The sequence below is a fragment of the Myripristis murdjan genome, chromosome 14 (assembly GCF_902150065.1).
Source record: "Myripristis murdjan chromosome 14, fMyrMur1.1, whole genome shotgun sequence".
Taxonomy (NCBI): Eukaryota; Metazoa; Chordata; class Actinopteri; order Holocentriformes; family Holocentridae; genus Myripristis; species Myripristis murdjan.
Window position 1 is genome coordinate 11,492,880 of NC_043993.1, and position 21,514 is coordinate 11,514,393.

The 21,514-nt window shown below is 42.0% G+C and overlaps 1 protein-coding gene across 7 annotated transcripts in view; it reads right to left on the bottom strand.

Annotated features, from left to right (window-relative positions):
- The window catches only part of LOC115370965 (actin-binding LIM protein 3-like), a 53,699-nt gene that overhangs the window by 20,913 nt on the left and 11,272 nt on the right, over positions 1-21,514 (bottom strand). For all 7 annotated transcript variants that reach the window (XM_030068058.1, XM_030068055.1, XM_030068059.1 and 4 more), the window contains exons 3-10: positions 14,139-14,322; positions 11,751-11,863; positions 11,069-11,195; positions 9,357-9,450; positions 8,696-8,783; positions 2,154-2,212; positions 677-751; positions 126-287 (exon numbers count right to left, since the gene is read on the bottom strand). In XM_030068058.1, coding sequence (XP_029923918.1) covers positions 126-287; positions 677-751; positions 2,154-2,212; positions 8,696-8,783; positions 9,357-9,450; positions 11,069-11,195; positions 11,751-11,863; positions 14,139-14,322 — 902 coding nt within the window. The remainder of the gene's footprint in view (positions 1-125; positions 288-676; positions 752-2,153; positions 2,213-8,695; positions 8,784-9,356; positions 9,451-11,068; positions 11,196-11,750; positions 11,864-14,138; positions 14,323-21,514) is intronic.

Consider the following 21,514-nt stretch of genomic DNA (forward strand, 5'->3'; position numbering starts at 1 on the left):
ACAAGTGCCACACACTGACTGAATAAATTCTTCTTTAGAAATTTTAGAGACTTGGTCAGGTCTTACAGGTCTGGTCTTGGCTGTGTCTCTATTGTGCGTATGTGTGTGTGTGTGTTTGTGTGTACCTGCCCACAGCTGTATCGCTCCAGTGTGTCATCTGAGAGGTGTGTGTGCGCGTGGTAGGCCTGGTAAGGGATGATGTCTGGCCGCTGGATGTCGTATATGGCTTTGACTCTGGGCAGAGCCGCCAGCTGCTTATAGTCCAACACGTCACTTTCTGCCTTCGCCTGAGAGAGAGGGAGGGAGGGAGAGAGAGAGAGAGAGAGAGAGAGAGAGAGAGAGAGAGAGAGACTGTCATGCACAGATGTTAACGCTGAGAGAAAGACAGATAAACAACACCAGTGAAACTAAAAAACATATTTAAGAACCTGCAAACCCGCCTGGTATACCCAGACATACAGAAGACAGGAAGACAGGTGGGTAGCAATTCAACCAGACAGACAGACAGGAGGGTCTGTTCAGAGACAGATAGCGCCAACAGAGCGAGCTCTCGGGGAAACTGTCGACTCATATCTCTGCTGGCGTTTGATTGACAGGTGTGACAGTGGCAGCTGAGGGTGTGACCATAGCAGCACGGGCGTAACCACGGCGTTGCCGTGACAGTGACAATACTCACACAGATGAGCCGGTGAGGGGAGCCGATAGAGGAGCCAGGAGGAGAAATGGACGCTGTCTCAGATGTGCGTCTCAGCTGGCAGGACAGTACGCACACACACACACACACACACACACACACACACACACACACACACACAGACACAGTGGAGATATGAGTCAGATCAAGCCTGAGGTCAGTGCTGTTGTAAAGTTAGCAAACCCAGATGCAACAGCCAGCCTGGGAACCACTCCATGTAATTGACTTCATAATTAATAATTTAATGATGCACAATGTTTTCATAAACACTGTCATAAGCTGTCAGTTCTGCTGCTCCATCACTGTCACAAAAAAATAATTCAGCCAGTTCAGCTTGTTGTAATGTTGCTGCTCTAAACACTCGTTGTCAGGTGGGACTTCTCCTGGGAAACTCCTCTGGCGTACAGGAAGTGGTGCATGACGCAATATCAGTTTGTTTGCAATAAACAGAAGAAGAAATGCATAGTTACAGTGATCAGCGAGGGCCACAGCGGCCGAGCAGAGAGGGGAGAGTTTATCAGCAGAGAATCTCAGGGAAAGATGTCGCAGCACTGGTTTGTAATATCCTAAATAAACACACTGCAAAAACACCGCAGCCTTGCTCACTTAACATGTTGTCAAAATGAAGTAAAAAAGATATTGGCTTTGAGGGATTACCACCTCAAAGCTGCATTAATCTGTTAAGTGCAACCGCCTGAAGACATCACTGCCAAGAAATCACGTAACATGTCAGTAAACCTCTCACAACTAATGTCCCTCTTTTTAGTGGTGGTGATGAAGCTCAACCATCTTTAGTGAGCCTATTTACAGTATTTCACTCTTAAGTTTTGATTCGGCACAGTGGACACACCCGGCACCAAAATTTAATTTGGACAAATGAGGTGAATTTGCAGTGTTTCAGTTAGTGGGGATGATATGCTTCTTTTTCATTTAGATCGACAAGACGTGTGTTTTTCATAAAAACCTTGACTAGTGTAGCTTTATCTACGTTTTGCAGTAGCTACGTGGCAGCTAAACAAAATTTGAAGTTGCAGTTTAGCACTGAGACTGTCAAGTATTTTTGCCGTAAAAGAAATGAAATCCAAGTTTTTGTCCTGTTAACTTTTTGGAATTATTGTATGCACAAAGCATGTAGAAATGAGAGGAATGAATAGTACAGTAATGCTTTCACGTCTTCCTCTGATCAACCCAGACTGGATTATTAGTGTTTTTATGTTGATTTTCTGTCATGGCAGCTGCCAAAGAGTGGGCATTTTGTTTTCCAGCCGTGAAATTTTACATCACATGACACTAATCATATGTTTAACAAAATTATATACTGCAGGTAACTTGTAAGAGTACATATTCAGAGTGACCTGTCCAACTGTGAAATTTTAGATCAAGACATGGAGACAAAGAGAAAGGAAACATAAATAGAGAGAGGGTGCAGGGGGTTATGGGTATTTTGAGCACCACTCACCCTCAGTTTCCTCTCCAGTCGAGCTGCCTCTTTACACATCGGGTGCCAAACTTCTGAACCTGCAGAAAACACACACACGCACACACACACACACACACACACACACACACACACACACACAGTGGATTGGTTTAATGCATGTGGGCAACAACTATGCAGTTTTATGGGATCCTATGAAGAGTAGATCAGCCTTTCTCAACTACAGCCATCCATCATCCAATACACACACACACACACACACACACACACACACACACACACACACACACACACACACGGGTTGACTGTGGAGGCAATTTGTCTGATCTGAAGACAGCAGTTGTAACTCTCCTCAACTTACAGATGCATACAGAGAAAGGGGGAGGCAGAGGTGATAGGAAGATAGAAGGGGAGGCAGAAATAGGAAGAAGGGGAGGCCCACTGAGAGAGGAGCGAGAAACAGTGCTCCGTTGTGTAAATTATTTTATTTTCTTATGTTATTTTCCTCTATGAGAGAGAATGAATGAAGAATGAATGAATATGAAACCTATTAGATTCAGTTTCGCACAACAGACCATTAATGTCAGGATGTTATATGCATGGGGATCTGATTGGGATAATAACTCCACTCTACACACACACGCACACGCATGCACGCACACACACACACACACAAACAAGCGTAATGAAGAGTAACCAGCTGACTGTGTATCATTCTCTTGGGCCTGGCAGCAGAGGAGGCTAACAGAGTAGCTTCAGTTAGCTTATCATGACTCTCTATTCAGCCACTATCAATGCTATAAATCTGACCTGGACAGACACACGCAAACACACACACACACACACACACACACACACACACACACACTCATAAGCATGTGGACGAGTACATACATGTATGTGCACAAACACACACCTGCGCCTACGTACACCAGTGCATACACACACACCTACACACAGGAACATGGAAGTGGATACACACACACACAAAATCAATAGTGTAGACAGAAACCATGCGTGGTGATTCAGGCCCCCCCGCCTCCCCCTCCCCTCCATTCCACCCACGCTCCTCAACTCTGCTGCCTGGTAGATATATGGCCTTGGAGTTGACTCCCTCTATCTCCTGGGTGAGGAGAATCTAAATGGTGCAGCAAAAAGGAGTTTGTTTGTTTCAAAATGTGCAGCTACCTGATAACAATCAGTCAGTATTTCCAACACCAAGGACGGTTCTGTTCTCGAAAATATCACCACAGCCTCCCTTTGAAACCAACATTTTTTTATACTTTTATATTTTTATAATTATAATTATTATTATTATTTTTTAATCTTTTTGGAATTAAACTTAAAAACAGTATCTCTTTCTTTATACAGACGTCTGTGTTTTCTCGACTCTTAAAATTGGAAAAACAAATTTTCTATGCCATATTCAACAATAAATGACAATGATTTATTTAATTTATTTTATTTTTTTTGTACTTTTATATCATAATTGCATTACTTCTCCAATCTGGAAGGCACTACATGTTCAATGGTGATGTCATGTTGAACTGTTCAGGGAAAACATCACATTTTTAACTCCCCTCCTCTCCCTAACTGATCACCTGTTGGTTTACACTTGTGAAAGATGCTTCTCAGTGTTAAGCCCCGCCCTAACAACCTGTATCAACAAGAAATACATCAGCGGCTGTCAAAATGCTGTTTCACTGTGACTTCAAATGCAAAACACGGTTAATAAGTTGACAGTTCTGGTCTGCTTATCGCGGCTGCTGATATTCAAAAGAAGGGTTGAAGGCAGCCGGTGTATTGTGGGAGAGCAATACTGACTTTTGTGTACACGCCATTTGAAATTTAAATGCTGTACAGTAGCAGAAATTTAAATGGTTTGCTGAATCATGCTGCCTTGACAAACAGCACAGACACCAGGCTAACCTGTGCAAATCAATTCTGGTATTGTATCATAATTGACCCCATTATCCTGCGGACTCTTTTGGCTCTGTGCATAGGAGCAGCGAGGTTCCTACTATCCTTTTGAACAGCGACTTCATTGAAATGGTAAGAGGAAAGCAGAAGAGACAGAGTCAAAATGAGACTGTAATTAAAGAGCACGTAAACGCACTTGTTTTTCAGCCAGTCTCCACCAAGCGCACAATTTCAAAAGGTGCAAAAAAGTGGAGTGGGATAACAAATCGCCCTCTTTTTGATTGCAAAGCATCTGGCATTTCCAAAGGCAGAACACACACCTTGACATCACTGATGCCACTTTTACCCTGAGCTAAAATCCCACTACCATCTGGGACGCGAGTTCAGAGTAAACAGGTCAACCAGCATTTCAGTCCCAACTTCTTTGTTTGCTTTACTCACTGCTTTGTGTGAGTGTAACTATCTTCCTCTTCATCCCACCCTGTCATCTCCCTGTTTCTCCTCTCCTTTCCTTTTCCTTTCTCCTCCCTGTCCTGGCTCCTTCTGCAGCTGCTCTGTGGCCGGTCATCGTCTTGTTCTGCTGTGGCTGTGTCTCCTGCCTCAGTCGTGGCCACCCGCTGCTTCTGTTGTCATATTATCTGCTAGTGTGTTTTCTCCTGCATTGAGACTGTATTGTTTGTATTGTTTGTAATTTGCTCACTAGGCCAGCAAGATTTCTTCTGTTGTTTTCCCATCTTACACCGTTTTTTTTTTTTTTTTTTTTTTTTTTTTTGTGGAGAGTTTTGTCTTACCTGCTATGAGGACTAAATCAGGGGGTGTTGTCCTGTTTGTTGTAACCTTGTGGGCATGCAAGGCCCTTTGAAACTGTAAACAGTGATATTGGGCTTGAAATATATTTGAACTTGAACTTCTGAACCCTGCAACAACCCCACGCAATTATTGGTTTCAGTGCCGATTGGCAGAGGTGTAAACAGGTAACCTGCTAATTTGTGCAATGATACAGGCCATGGTCTACATTTTGGGAGGGCAACCCTAACTTCACTGCAACTTAAAGTTATGAACAATGATGAATTACCAATAAATCACCATCTTTCTAATTGGACTCTGATTGGTTGGTAGTGCAGAGACGTGATAGGAAATGTGTTTCACTTGGCTTGTAAGATTACGTCATCCACTTCTTTTAGCTGTTAGTCTAAGAGAAAATAAATAAATACATACATACATACATACATACAAAACTTTTGCAAAACCTCCACATGCTTGATATAGAAGTGGTATAACGGAGGTGTGGCCAGAAGTGCAAGTCAGTTGAAGATCTCAGACAGCAGTCCTGCCCCTGGGAGCAGATGCAGCACTTCATTTGAAATATACTGGAAATAAACTCAGTATTATCACTGATTACTTTAAAGAAGCCATGTAACCATCTTTACAGCTCAAAAAACACGATTCAGTGATGATTTGCCCTTCAAGAGTCTGTGATGAAGTGTAAATCTGCAGGAACTGATAGGTGGATCAAAATTTGGCAAATCATGAGGGGGATTTTCTGAGAAATTTACAACCTAGACATATCTGATCTCTACACTTTAAATATTTCTGATATCCAAATTATGACAAAATGACTAAAAGATGACAATGGAGGAGACAAAACACACACAGGCTAGAATTAGTCCAATCCATCCATTTTAAGAGCCAACAATGAGCTGAGGCATGAACATTTAGTTCATAAAATAAACCTTTCCACCCCACTGCACACACACATGCACACACATGCACACACACACACACACACACACACACACACACACACACACACACACACACAGACACACACACACACACACAAACGTGCACGCACACACACACACACACATACACAAGTATGCATGCATGCAAGCACACACGTACACATACACGCATCACTTCTTATTCCAAACATGCATCATGAGATTGATTGCAAGTGTGTATGTGCTTGTCTGTGTGCAATTCTGAGTGTGTGTCTGTACATGCATGTGTACATGTGTATGTGTGTGTGTGTGTGTGTGTGGTAATTGAGTGTGTCTCAAGAGGGTGATTGCTCAGCCCTCCTACATGTCTAAACTCATCAGAAGGAGCGAGTGTAACCTTGGGGTGGCTCACTGGAGCTCAGCGCAAACACACATGCACACACACATGCACATATTCAAACAGAGACGCACACATACACTACACACAAACATGATGCATGCATGCATTCGTAGACCCTGACAAAAATGCACACTCCTGCACACACACACATACAAACACACACACAGATACCAGGTACAATATGCAAATGCTAAGTTTTACTGGTGGCTTTGAGCGGGAGAGCAGCAGAATGCCAATGAGGTGAAACGGGAGGCTTCAACCTGCATGGTGACTCCTGGACAGTCTGTCTCACACACGTGTGTGTTTCCACACAGGAGCGCTACACATTCAGTTCAGTCATCCCAGGTCATCCATGGCAAAATGCTGTCTGTTTTCATACATAAAGGGTGACATCACAGTATTATGCATTTATTAGCGGAACAGTTCGATTTTTTTTTTTTTTTTAAGATTTTTTTCGGCATTTCGGCTTTATTTGACAGTCACGGTGGAGAGAGCCAGGACAGGCAGGGGAGAGAGAGGGGATGACACGCTGAGAATGGCCTGAGGTCGGGTCCTAACCCAGTGCGTTGCGATCAGGACTCAGCATTAACATGTGGTACACACTCTTACCAGGGGAGCTACTGGGGCACCCACAGTTTGAATTATTAATTTGAATTTGAACTCAATTGTTTAGAAACGACAAGTGTTAGCTGATAAATTGATTAATTTGAATTTATGTTTTAAACTGATGGGAAAAAAACTGTATGAATTGTAAAATCGAGATCAAGAGCATTCTGTCAAATAAGCCCTAATTCAGTCATCCACACAGGACCTGCATGCCTAGAAATGCATGCGTGAATCACCAGTCACATGCAAAGATTCCCATTAGTTATTGGTTGTAGTTAGTGAAAAACAAGGGAAATCTAGATTAAAACTGTGAATTGTAAAAAAATTGAAAAAAAATTCAGATTTTATTTTTTGGCCGTATCGTCCAGCATGTTAATACATGTCCTTGTAGTTTTCCGATTTGATTAAAGGATCAAGAAGATTGACTTCAGTTAATGTGATTTGTAAAAGAGAGACTCCTTGACGATTGAGCTGAACCTCCAGTCCAGCAGGTTTCATTCAGATTAATGCCGTCTGTCAGCGGCAGCGCAGAGTAATGGACACAGCAGCAGAGGGGAAGGTTGGAACGTAATTGACTCCAGCCTTCGTGTGTATCAAGAAAACATCACATGGTTGCCACTGCGTATTTGTGTGTGTGTGTGTGTGAGTGTGTGTGTCTGTGTGTGAGAGAGAGACTGTGTGATTGTGTGTGCCTTTGCCATTAAGTTGAGTGTGCTACAAAGCGTTCTATGTGTGATCAATAAACTATATAACAGCACTTTGTTAGAAGATCCCATTTATCAGGTTACCATATCCTCTCTTCTTTTTCATTCTCTTTCTCTCTCTCTCTCTCTCTCTCTCACACACACACACACACACACACACACAGACACCAGTGTAGCAATAGATACACACAACCCTCAATTGCATTGCTATTCACTTGCAATGCTACCAGTTTTTATGCTTGTTAATAACACACAATTATTAGTAATTCTTACTTACTATCTTATTTCTCGATTACTGGGTGGAGACCCCAATAGTGGAGTTTGATAAGTAGTGAACTGCTCAATGAGTCACTACAAGCTATTCCCATGATGCATCATAAAAAAAAAAAAAAAAAAGTGAACATCAAAGCTGATGTCGATGTTGTGTGTTAACAAGCTAATGGCTACTGTTACCCTCATTTGCTGACGCTGCCACAGGATATCAGCTGCAGCTGATGATCCATCAAATGGGGGCAGGAGGAATAAAAACTGAGGTTGTGTTCAGGTTGGATCTGAAAGTAACTTTTACTCCACAGAAAAATCACTTGTTTGAGTGAGGAGAAATCAACAGGCCTGTCTCTGCACAGGAAGGACTTCAGATTCTCAATTTCATGATGATCTCTGCATCCAATGATGTCAGTAACATTCAAATAAAAATACACTTTTAATTTTGATTAAATTTTAATTAAAAATTACATATTTTAGTTTACTATCCCTATGATATCCATCCATTAAAATTTTATAAAATTCCACCCATTCTACAAAGTTACCTTCATACGCTTTACCCTAACTAATGTTACTGTTAATCATCATTATCAGTTATTTTATTTTCTTTTTTAATTTAGCCTTGATTTAACTAGGAAAAATCTATTTTACAGAAGCATCCTGGCTAACAAGGCAGCCAAACGTGCGTCACACGTCACTGACTCATCAGTGTCCCAGTGCTCAGCGCCTCGGTTCCAATCCACGGCACGCTGATTCACTACCCACCGAACTGGGGTGCGGTTTGAGACACATCCACAGTCTCTCTGTCAACCATGGTGGGTGAGTTTGTGCCTCATTATATAATCTCAACCTCAGGTAACCCTATAACCCTGTTACACATTTTTGCCGTGGGAAGTAGCTTTGAGGTATGAGGTCTCCTCTCCTCTCCTCTCCTCCTTCCCTCACCTGTTAGATACATCTCGTCTCCTTCCAGGAACATCATGTGGCAGCGGGCGCACCGGGCACAGCTCGGGTGGTAGTGCTTCCCTCCCGCCTGGCAGAAAGGAGAGGAGAGGAGAGGACAAAGGAGAGAAGTATAGAGAAGAGGGGGTGGTGAGGAAAGAAGGAGGGAGAGAGAAAAGAACAGAGGAGAAGAGAGGAGACAAGGTGCAGAGAAGAGAGAGAGAGCAGAAACCAGAAAGGAGGCAGAAGGGAGATAAGAAGTAGAGAAAAACAATGAGAAATGAGGAACAGGGAGAAGGCAGATAAGAAATAGGAAAAAGGCAACGAAGAGAGGAGAGGAGATGGGAGAGTGTTGGTTTGTCTGTGTTTCAGAGCTGCCTCATCATTAGTCAACACTTTAAGAGGGACAGCTGCGCTTCTCACAGCTTTTTATAGATGCACAGACACACAGAGACATGCACGGATACACACACACACACACACACACACACTTAAATATGCACACACAAATTCACAGACAAAATCATGCACTGAGTCACGTTCTCTCCCTCTCTCCCCATCTCCCTCAGACATGCACACACTAATATACAAATATATACAGACATGCACACACACACAAAATCTGCATACTGACACAGGCACACACAGAAACAAATGTGCTCACCTCCAGCACTCTGCCGCTGATGTACCTGTTACAGCTCTCGCACCTGATCCCAAACTGAGCGTGGTAGTCTGACTCGCAGTATGGTATCCCGTCCCTGACAGGGAGAGAGAGAGAGCCTGTCAAATTTAGCAGCTCCAGCTTTCAGTTTTCAGTTTTCAGCGTGTGGCTATTTTGCTGTTTATCATCATATCACGAACAAATTGTGTTGTCGATGCTGAAGTGAGGACTCAAAGGTCAGCCGCAGCAGAATTAAACTTGCTTCCAATAGCATTCAAAATTTTCAGTCAAAAATGATCTGTGACACCAATATATGGCAGTGTGAGCAAGTGGGTGTAGTTTAATTAAAACCGAGGACTAAAATGATCAAAATGATTAAAAGCTAATTAATCGCTCCAGTAATAGAGTAGCTTTGAAGCTTGCTGTTGTCTTTGTTGACAATTCACTGAAAAAAACAAAATCTTAAAGGACATTTTATTTAATCTTAAAACAAGTCAGGAAAAAAAAAAATCTGCCAGTGCAATGAGATAATCCCACATGTTTCCAGTGCAGTTTCACTCCTTTCAGGAATTTTTTCTGGTAACAAATATAAATATGTTGAAACAAGGCAGATCAGCCTTTAATTATTAAGACAATGATTCAAGAAAATTGTGGAAACAGGTTTAGTACTGGAAACAAGTGGGACTATCTCATGCCACTGGCAGATTCTTTCAGCTGAAAAACAAGATTCAGTATGAGACTGTGTTGCATGTGCATTTAACTTTTACACTACATTTCCTACATTTTCTGACAGTTGTGTGATTTTTTTTTTTTTTTTTTTGATGGCTTTCCACTTGGGTCAAATTCACAAGGACTAGATTTTGCCCAGTGACAGCACCGTGAATTGTGCGTCAGTTGTGACCAATTTCCGCTCTGTCTCAAGGACTAATATTTCCACTAACATTTTCCAACTCATAAGATTTTATTCAAAGAATAAATGTTGTTTTGCACCAAGAGGAGGCAGGACAATGCCAGGTAATGCATGGCATCTTCGGGTGGCTGGCTCAATGTCATTCTTGATGTCATCAATTAAAGCAAGAAGACCTGGCAACGTGTATCTGTGAATCATTTTGGTCTCAGTTAAATTAAGAAGTGCTATTTTCCTTCAAAATAGCTGCTTTTGAGCATGCCTGGCATGACGTCAATCACTATACTATCACTGCTGCTATGATCACTGGACAATCTGAACATAACATCTCTTTTAAATGTGCTTCAGTTACTGTCGTGTGTGGCTATTAGCACTGGTCTGTATGAACTGGACTGTTTGGACTGCCAATTTTGCACCAAAAGTATGCATATTACCTAACTAAAATATGTGCAAATAGCGTGGGTGCACCATGACGCATTTGCCTTAGAGGATGCATCTGTGTTAGGCGTGCATGCACCTTTTGCGGGTGCTTTGTGAATTTACGCGGTTTCTTTCTGTTTTATCTGTGAAGGTTTCGTGACAGCAAAAGCCACGGAAATCCTTTTGTGAATTCAACCCTGAATGTGCAAAACATTTCACACACTCTAAGCTTGAAAGTCCCTCTCTAACTCTGTCTCTCTTTATCAACATGTCCTCCTCCTTTGTGGCCGGAATAGATTCAGGGCCGTGTTTTCATGGCGGTATGGTGCTGGTGGTATTGAAGGCATTAAACTAGCTCTGAACGTACAGTATGGATCAAGCCACCTACTTGCTGATGTACTCTGCAGTGAGCACGCAGCCGCACGTTTGGCATTTAAAACAACTGACGTGCCACTGTCGCTCCAGAGCGAGGAGAGACTGACCCTGTTTGATCTCCTCTCCACATCCTGCACAGTCTGGAAGAGGAGAAGAGAAGAGAAGAGAAGAGAAGAGAAGAGAAGAGAAGAGAAGAGGAATCACACCATGAGACAGAGCACCTTTTTAATCTCAGCATTTATCATCCTCTCTCTCTCTCTCTCTCTCTGCTCTTCCTGCCTCCCACTTTTCTTCATTCCCTCTGTCCTGTAGAGAAAGTCACGCTGCTTCTACCAGATGGAGAGACCAGAAACAGGCAACCAGGCTACCTGGAGCAGCACACCACCTTGTGTGTGTGTGTGGGCGTGTGTGGGCGTGTGTGTGTGTGTGTGCGTGTGTGTGTGTGTGTGTATGTGTGTTGTGTGTGTGGCAACAGGGCATGGGTCTCTGTTAAGCTGTGTTCAGCAGGTGGACATCAGTGTTACATCAGTCTGAGGTTAGAGCAACAGAATCAAATCTAATTTTAAATACAAAATCAAATATTTTACTATGTACAAAAATGTGTGTGTGAGTGCCTGTTTGCATGTGCATCTGTAAATGTATTTGTGTAGTGGAGGAAGTGTGTGTGTGTGTGTGTGTGTGTGTGTGTTTCTTACAGCTTGGTCCATGGACCTTGACGGGCTTGTCGCTGTTCAGAGTGTGTGAACACTGCTGACATACACACTTCTTCCCACAGAAGGTCACCCTGTCTCCAATGGGGAATGGGCTCCTGTTCTCACACACACACACACGCACGCACGCACGCACGCACGCACGCACGCACGCACGCACGCACGCACGCACGCACGCACACACACACACATAACTTCAGTAAAGGCACTGCAGAAATTCCATTTTTTGTCACATTCGCTGAGGAAATTCTTCACTGCTGCTCCACCTAGGAACAGGACATGTTTGTTGTTGTTGTTGTTTCCATTTTTGTCAAAATTCAACACCTTATTCCCACAGTTGTCTTTTCTTAAGTTATGTTAACACGACCCAGTTACACCCTGCTGTTGTTCACAGAGATTATTTATATACGGTAAAAGTTAGCAGGAATCTGACAAACATTTACAATTTGTCAGATTCACCAATGGAAACATATTATAAATAAACAGATCTTCAAAATCTGGAGGGACACATTTTAAAGCGACATAGTTGGGCCACTATAGCTCGCTGCTGGGATCCAGCCAAAGAAGCTAGCTTGAAACTTACCCAGTTAGACTGGAATTAACTTCCCTACAAAATTCAAGAAGTCTCTGTAGTTTCCGCTGCTGAGGTTGCAGGATACTTTGATAACTGCGTAGTTTTCGTGTTAAAGTAATGAGTTTTGCTTGTTTAAGTCACACTCCATTTACAGTTGACTTTGACCAACTTGCATTCAGCTCTGAGTGAATCAAACCAAATCTACAATATTTGTTAAGTATGATTTATAATGAAACAACTGAGAACAGCATTTTTTTTTTTTTTAACAAGGAAAGTGTTTTCTCAGCAACTCGCTGCTTCACACTCCTTCAATTAGCATTGTAGATGACTCTGTGAAACTTCATAGCAAAACTTAAACTGCAGCACTGCTAATATTGAAGGAGTTCTCCCACAAAGAGGTAGGCAAATTCATTCAAAATAAAGTTGCTTTGATTTCTCGAAAGTGCTTTGTGACAAACGCGGTTGTTTAAAGCACACAAACAGGTATTATTAATGACATTATTTGATATTCGATGCCATTTGAGTGTATCATGGCTTTCCCGGTGATCCAGCATCAACAACACCAGGACTCTGGCTCTGTAGACCTAAAAGGAACAGAACCTTAATTAATCTCATTAATTAAGACCTGTGTTTACCTGCTATTCATGTCAAAATGCCTACTGAGAAAAAGCTCTATGAATGTACAGATTATTGAACTATAACAGCTCTATGAATGTACAGATTATTGAACTTTTAATTGCATATTATTTACAATATACTATGGTCACTTCAGTGATCTGTTTACAGAGTCAGTAGGACAGTAGAACAAGTCTTACGCAACTGCCTGAAGGATCCCAGAGGAAAAGTCAGGTGGAGCTGTGAGCAGTGATAGCTGCAATACCATACTAGAACTGCAAAAAGACACATTTTAACTCTGCATCTAACACCAACATCAGTGATATTATTATTGAATTCAAAGTGCAGAAATACAATAAAACAAGACAATGTCCAGTAAGGTGGAAGAGTCGAAGGAAAATATAACAGGTTCCTCTATTTCAGTGCATGGCATAAAAAAAAAAAAATAAATAAATAAATTAAAAAAAAGCCATCTAAGTGGGTCATTGAATCTAATATTCAGCATTAAAATATTGTTTTTCTTAAATTGGAAAATTGAGTTAGTGGGATGACATACTGTAATCGGACCTGTTTCTGATGGTAACCAACTTGTTTCAGGGATTTCTTGAATCAAGATGGCCTTTATCTTGATACTAGTGGGCTGATGTGCCTTGTTTCAACATATTTACACTTGTACTTACCCAGAAAAATCCTGAAGAAAGTGAAACTGCACTGGACACAAGTGGGATTATCTCATACCACTGACATTTTAAGAAAAAACAAAAGTTTATGACTGAATATGAAACTAAATGACTTGATAAAATGGAGATTTTTTGCAGTGTGCTGTCAAGTACGACAACACCAAGCTATTAACGTGCTATTAATGGAGCAATTGATATGTTTTTAATCATTTCAGTCCCTAGTGTTTAATTAAACTAAATCCACTTGCTCAGACTTTCATATATTGGCATCACAGATCATTTTTGATTGAAAATTTTGAAGACTTCTGAAGTCTATTGTACTTCTCCTGTGGCTGATCTTCGCATCCTCACTCAACCTCTGATGTTGTATGATGTTATAGGATGATAAATAGCACAGACGCAAAATTGAAAGTCAGAGCTGCTAAATTTGACAGGCTCTCTGTCTCCCTATCAGGGACGGGACACAGTGCTGACACCCAGTTTGCCATCAGGTCTCTCCCCTACCTGCAGATGCTGCAGATGAAGCATTGTGGGTGGTAGGTCCTCCCCAGGGCAGACACCACCTCTCCAGTGATGTACTGGTCACAGCTGTCACACTGCATCCCGTAGAGCCGCTGGTAGTCCTCTGTGCAGATATACTCCCCAGCGTGGTGGAAGAAGCCCGAGTGCACCAGGTCGCAGCCGCATACTGGACGGGGGAGAGAGAAAGAGGGAGAGCTGAAGAGTGAGAATGCAAGAAACAGAGAAGACGTAAGAGAGATGGAGAGAGGGAGAGGTAGAGAGGTGATAAAGGCATTAGAAGTGCATGGAAAAGTCATGTATCGCTGCTTATGCGGCATCCATTCAGTTCACATAGGAGAAACTATATGAACAGTCACTAATTCTCCCGGCTGTTGCTGTAATTAAGAAACTGACCCAATCACCCGAGTTAATCCACTAATCTACAGTAGCAGTTTCGCCATGAGGTTTGAAGCTATCCGAGAGTAAACATGGACGTGTGTCGTACAGTGTGTGAGTGTTTGTGTGTGTGAGTGTGTGTGTATGGGGGTGGGGGGTCTTTTTGCGTGTCTGTGAGTCCGCGTTAGAGAGAGCAATCTGTTGCCCTTTCTACCCTGTGAAGGGTTAATGCACTAATCTGGTTTTTGGGATTAGACAAGTAGCCATCTAATCTGTTACATTAAGCCAGTATGTTGTGGCTGTGAGCACAATAGTGTATTCCCTGGCATCTTGATATTTCTTTCTTTTTACAGGTAGAGTAATTAGGATTTGTTTGTAAACAAAACATTTAAAGTTGGCACCTCTTTCCTGGCTAACCTAACCACTGGCGGTAAGTTTTGTGTCCTAGGGTGGCAACGGATTGAAACAACCATCCAAAATGTAATGTCGCCATCCTAGGAAAAACATATGGCCTGCCAGCAACAATATTGTGTCGCTCCTCATCCTCATCCTCTCCTTCAGTGCGTACCAGCAGGTGAAGGCCAACCCCAGATTCACTCTCAATGTGGCACAAGCTTTATCCGCTTGGCATTTCATCTCACTGTATTTCCTTTTTTCCACATTCTGCAGTTTTTGTAGCTTGCTCACTGGCTTTCGTGCTATTGATCTGGCACTGTGCGCTGTTATTGGCTGGGAGCTACACACCTACTGCCCAATGGTTGACACCCAGGAAACATCCTGAGCTCAGCAAAACAAGAGAATCCAGGCCGAGGGCAGCGTCTCTGCAGACACACACACCAACACACACTTCTAGTGGCTCATAAGTGGTGATTGAGAGGGATTGTTTTTGTATGAGTCTATAAGAGCCAATAAAAAAAAACTTTATTTTCTATCCTATATGAAAATGACACACACAAATTCTGCATGCCAGCACTTCACTGAAGCTACAGCACACTTGTATTGAGTGAAATATTGAAACCCAAGATGCCAGTTTTCCATGGCTTTTCTCTTTCGTCAAATCTATGCACACATTTGCCATTTCCCTGTAATAAAGCATGACATATTTGGTGTTTTTGGAAAGTCTGGGATCTTGACTACAAGTTGAAATAAAAAAAAAAAAGAAAGAAAGGTTGGCGGTGCAGTAATGGGTGGAAAAGGGCATGTGTTGTTGCGAATGTGGATGGTCAGCTTCATGAATGTATGCCAGTGTGTGTGTGTGTGTATCTGCATGTGTCTAATTATGTCTTACAGCTTTTGTATCCATGTTTTCAAAGTGTAAATACAGTCACTCACATTATTATGCATGCAGCTCTGTGTGATAGATGCATGTTAGAGAGAAATGGGCAAAGAGATCGCGTTTGTCAATGTGACACACACAGTGTGTGTGTGTCGGTGCACACAAATATGTACTGACAGTATGATATATTGGTTATATTTTTCAAATGCAAGTCCTTCAGCCAAGACATTGCTTCTGGTCCAGCTCTACTGAAGGTGAGGGGGCCTTTGCTGAGTCGGTTAATGAGAGAGTCTAAAGAGGTGAACAGCCAACAGGGAGTCAGGCTTTCTGCTATTCCTCACTGGCCGGGGTTTATAGTGTTTACAGAACATAATAGACACCAATTAAAAACGCCTCATGCTGCCACCAGTATAAACATTTTTAGCACGGCTGCCTCAAAGTGAATTGATGTACATGTTAAAAATCTGAATGTCAAGCTGCTTTCTGTGATATCTGACAGCATCAGTGGAGGGATAAGCTGTTGTGCATACAGTGAGGCACTATGATGTAACCTGTGGTATGCAAGTTAGACATCAGAAAGCCAGTGAATTGAATGTCTGCTCTCTAATCAAGCTAATGGCCCTAAACCCAGCAGAGGGAATGGATCTGATCTGATCCGAGCCAGCGTGTTAAGTAGCTCATGATAGAGAGAGAGAGAGAGAGAGAGAGAGAGAGAGAGAGAGAGAGAGAGAGAGAGAGAGAGAGAGAGAGATAAGTGGCTTGGCTGTCTTCTAATTCATTTATCTATTGGAGCCAAGCTGAAGACATAGTAAACATTTACATGGACAGCATTTCTTTGCCAAGCTATAAAAGCCTGGAACAGACCTCGTGAATCGCTCGTTTTCATTTTGCTAAACGAGTAACCAAGGGAATTTAACAATTCATAGAAATGGAGCAGCTGTCTTTGGGGCTTCTTTCTGTATTTAAAAAAAAAATGTATCTGCAGGAGAGAAATCAGATTTTTGTGAACTGAGAAAAAACAAATAAGAGTCGGACATCTTTGATGCATTACAAGGAGTTGTGAAAGGTTTTCATGAAACCCAAGGGCCATGAATTCACTGTACACACAAATGCCCATGATAAATTTCAATCCCTTACGTAAAAAAATGCTATCTTGATTCAATGGTTAAAATTATATTGCTGCCTATTGCACATTTTTATTACAGGACTGCTGGCAATTATATCTTCCACAAATGCTGACCATTTATATTTGCCCTTATTGCAAGAGCAGATAAGTGCGCCTTGATTGCAAATAGTAAATTTTTTACTGTTTGTGTGGTAAAATGCCCACGTGCAGGCAGATTATTATTACACAGAATCAAACCTGTCTTTGTCTTTGCTGCTTTATCCAGCAGAAAAACGAGATAAATGCTCAGGTGGGATGGGCAACCTACACTCTCACTCTCACTCTCATTCTCACCTACATGTCAGAGGTTTGATGTTTTCCTTGCGGTCTACTCATGGGAAATGATACATCAGAATCTGATTTTCCAGATCATCTTCATTTATTGGCAAACTAAAACAGAATACCTTGCCACTAAGTTGGATGGGGGAAGGTCTTTCACAGAGGAGAGAAAAACTAGGACATCAATGTCTGCTCAAAACATGAGCGTATTTTGGTCTCTTCTGTCTCCTCTCCCTTTGATATGGTATTCTTGTCATGGCAAAGCTGCTGTTGCACAACTTTAAAATGCCAGCCTGACCTTTATCAGTCTGCCGGAGTCTGACTAATGCTATTCACAGTGTGAGACTTGTGGCTGACACACACTCACGCACAATCACACGATTACTTTAAACGTATGCTATTATGCATCCATGCACATAGACACATACCTGACCTGCGTACACACACAGAGATACGGGCTGTACTTTCTTGCTCTCTTTCTCAGTCGGTCCCTCTCACAGCCTCTGATCCTAAAACACACAATCTCAACACGGCTCTCAGAGATGATAGCCTGGTCTTTCTCTTCCCCTCTCGCCCCGCTGATAGCATTCACACATTCATCACTGTCCGAATGAGAAGCTATTAAGATCTAGAGACAAACAGGAAAGACAGGGAGCAGTGCAGGCTCTGCCTTTCCAGAGAGGCCTCTAGTATATTTAGACTCTAAGATCACAGGCCATTTCCAAAAACTGCCCTCACAGTACCGGCTACACGCATGATGGTTTAGGTCAGCTGTGGCATTTTCTGTCCACTGACACAGGCTTAAGTTTCAGCTGGGATATGTTTAATGTCATTATTTATATGGCCAAGACCATCAAGTAACATTTGAATGTGTGACTACATGCTGCTACTCTCTATGAGGAAACGGCCCTGCACCCTTTCTACTTAACTGTGTGATTAGAGCATCTTTAAAGGAGGAAAGTGTCAGTACTGAAACTATTATCACGTGAGCATCAACCTGATAGATCCTTTGGTAGCAATGCTCAGTAGTTCTTTCCACACAGAAGGTGCAGCACCAGAATTAATATTTATAGGAAACTGTCATGGATTATTATTTTTAACTATTTCCACATTAACTGGCCAAAAAAAGAACACATCAGTAAATCAGCAGGTAGGTCTGTGTGTGTGTGTTTTTTTTTTTTTTTTTTTTTTTTTTTTCTTTTCCATCTACATTAGCTAATGTTCACAGCTCAGCTCACAGATCCACTCAGGGTCATTCAGGGGTCAAGACTTACTTCTATCCATGGTGCAAATGTTTGTGATCCACAATATTTCACTTACTGGCAGATTTGGTTTTTCAGATTTCATTATGTTATTACAGTTTGTCCCTATTATAGTTTATCCATTGGTCCCTCAGGCAGGACAGTTCTTCCAGGTCCAGCTGCCACTTGAACTTGCTGACAGGAGCTCAAAGTTTATAGTTCCCAGTCATTTCAGACGCATCTGTGGCACGGATCTGTGGAGGGAGACCCCGCGTCACCTCACCGTGACCCCTCCTGACCTTTCCCGGCTCCACCTGCTGTCCCCAAAATTGAAGGTTATCTTGAATTAGCCCACTCTGTGTGCTGAGTCAGCACCAGCAAGACGGCTCCCGTACTGCCAGCGGTGCTCTGGCAGCTGAATCAAGCTCTCCTTTTCCAGCAGGTCAGATCAGAGGGATTTTTATCCATGCCTACTGGTGCACCATGAATTATGTGGACATAAAAAATAATAGTTGAGTATTAGTAACAGCACTCATCAACAGGCAACACAAAATGTAATTCAGCATCGCTTTCTTGTAAGAAAGCTGACATTTTAGTGTTCTTGTGCCTTCATCAGATTAACCACAACTGACATTTCCTTCGCAATACGTAGGGTATCCATGTCCATAATAATTATAAAGAAATTATCCATTTTATGTCCTGAGTAGTCTTAAGTAGTGCAGCATGTCCTCACCGAAGTGTTTGAACATGAAAGCTTCACATAGAACTGAAAGTATGTTGTTAATGAAGAATAGATAGATAGATAGATAGATAGATAGATAGATAGATAGATAGATAGATAGATAGGATGGACTTTGTCATGCTGACTTCCTCTCCATAAAACTAGAATAAGGGAATGAGGAAAAGACCTTCGTAGATGTAGAATGAATAGAATGTGTATTTCAGGGCACAGTAAATTAAAATTGGCCTCCGTTGCCAAAGTCACTCAAACACCTTCCCTTTCTACTCTTGTTTTCACTCTCCACTCAACCAGACTCATCCTTCACCAGTCTCTTCTCTTCCCTCTGCTCTTCAAGGCTCAGTTCAGCTGCAGTTTGTATTTCAACACTTTTTCCTCACATCTCTTCACAGTGACTGGTACCCTCTTAGACTGAAGCACTGCAGGGATGGACCCACACACACACACACACACACACACAAGCTGACTTCATCAATCCACCCCCAGATTCAAACACACACCCATGCACACACACACATGCACAGATAAACAATTGGCACAAAGACAGTAGATAATGATCACTTTGTTTACTGCCTGCGGCGCACGCAAAGAGGCAAGGGAAAGAAAGATGGAGAGAAAAAAATAGATTTAAAAAGAAGGGATATAAAAGAAGATGGATGGAAAAAACAAGACATCCTGGAGGCTTTACACACATGTTGACTGTCTCATTCTTCTGAATTAGCGACTGGATGCACATAAAAACATACACAAGCATGCAGAGACACATGCAGGGACACCGGCACACTGACCCAGCATGTGCATGCATACATTCAGCACGCATACACACTCCCATAGAAGGGCACGGACATAAAATATGAGTCAGTGTGCTGTGCAGCGGGTGTAGCCGAGCTGATACAGTGGTTAGCGCTTCAGACGTTGTCCTTGAAATCTCTAAAGAAGCCATCTAGCCATCCATGACTGTCTGTATGGCTCAATGTTCACTAACACTGATAAAAGACACTGAACCTTGTTTCACTATGCTTCACTTTGTGCACTTCTGCACTTTCAGAAGAATCATACAACTCTGCCTTGAATCCTTCTGGAAGGCCAACACACGTACAGCCGCACGATCCATCCAAGTGCACCCTACACATGCACTCGACATTTCTTTAATTATGCATGCTCAAGACAAAACAGTCTTTAGATAACGGGATTTTAAAATGACAATGGACACATGGCTTTTCAAGTCGATGCACATTTGAAAGTTTTCAAAGTGCAATGAAGTGACAGAGACACACGTTTGGATGAAACATTGCAGGCATAAAAATTACAAGGAGCAAGAATCAGTGCGTTCGGGGCTTTCGTTCTTATTTTCTCCAGCGATTACTTCATTTGTACCCTATAAAAGAGATGCTGCGAGATTTAGTAATGATGTGCATAGCCTAATTTTGGAGAGAGAAGAAAAGTGAAGAATAGAGAAGAGAAGAGAAGAGAAGAGAAGAGAAGAGAAGAGAAGAGAAGAGAAGAGGAGAAGAGAGGAGAAGAGAGGAGAAGAGAGATGGGAGTCGAGGGAGAGATTAGAAGAGGGGGAAAGCAGAAGGCATCATATGTGAGGAGAAAGAGAAGTAGACAGCGAAATGAAAGAATGAGTATAGAGAGGAAGACAGGAAGAGACAGGAGGACCCAGGGGAGGTATCAATGAGGTTATCGATCAGTCCATCCAGCACATGTCTGCCGTCCTGTCACTGTCTTTCCTCATCAGTTTGCATCATCAACATGGGATGCATTCTTCTCTGGAGCTCTTATGCATTTGCATGAGTGCGATCAAATAAATGGACGGATCACAGAGACAGAGAGCCGCACTTCCTCTTACATTGAACAAAATACCGGCGCATTACAAAATCTAATCTATCTAATCTTCCCCTAAGTGATAAAATCCAATATATTTTTTGAGGAAGAAATGAGTATACCGCATTAGCTGTAAGATACACCTTTATTTGTCTTAAAGCAAGGACAAAGAAACTTCAAAAATAAATAATAAAAAAGATCAACTGTTTGACTGACTATTTGTGCTTTTAGAATAATTTCCTCTTTCTCTTATGTTACTGTTGTCATTATTATTTTAATTTCTATTTATGTCCAATTGTGTGACTACATTTGTATTTCACGCCAATAAAGGTCATTTGAATTGGGCTAGGCAAGGCTGGATTAAACTGAACTAAACTAAACTGGATTGAATGGAATGAAATTGAATTGAATTGAAATGAAATGAACTGAACGGAACTGAACTGGATTAAACTGAAT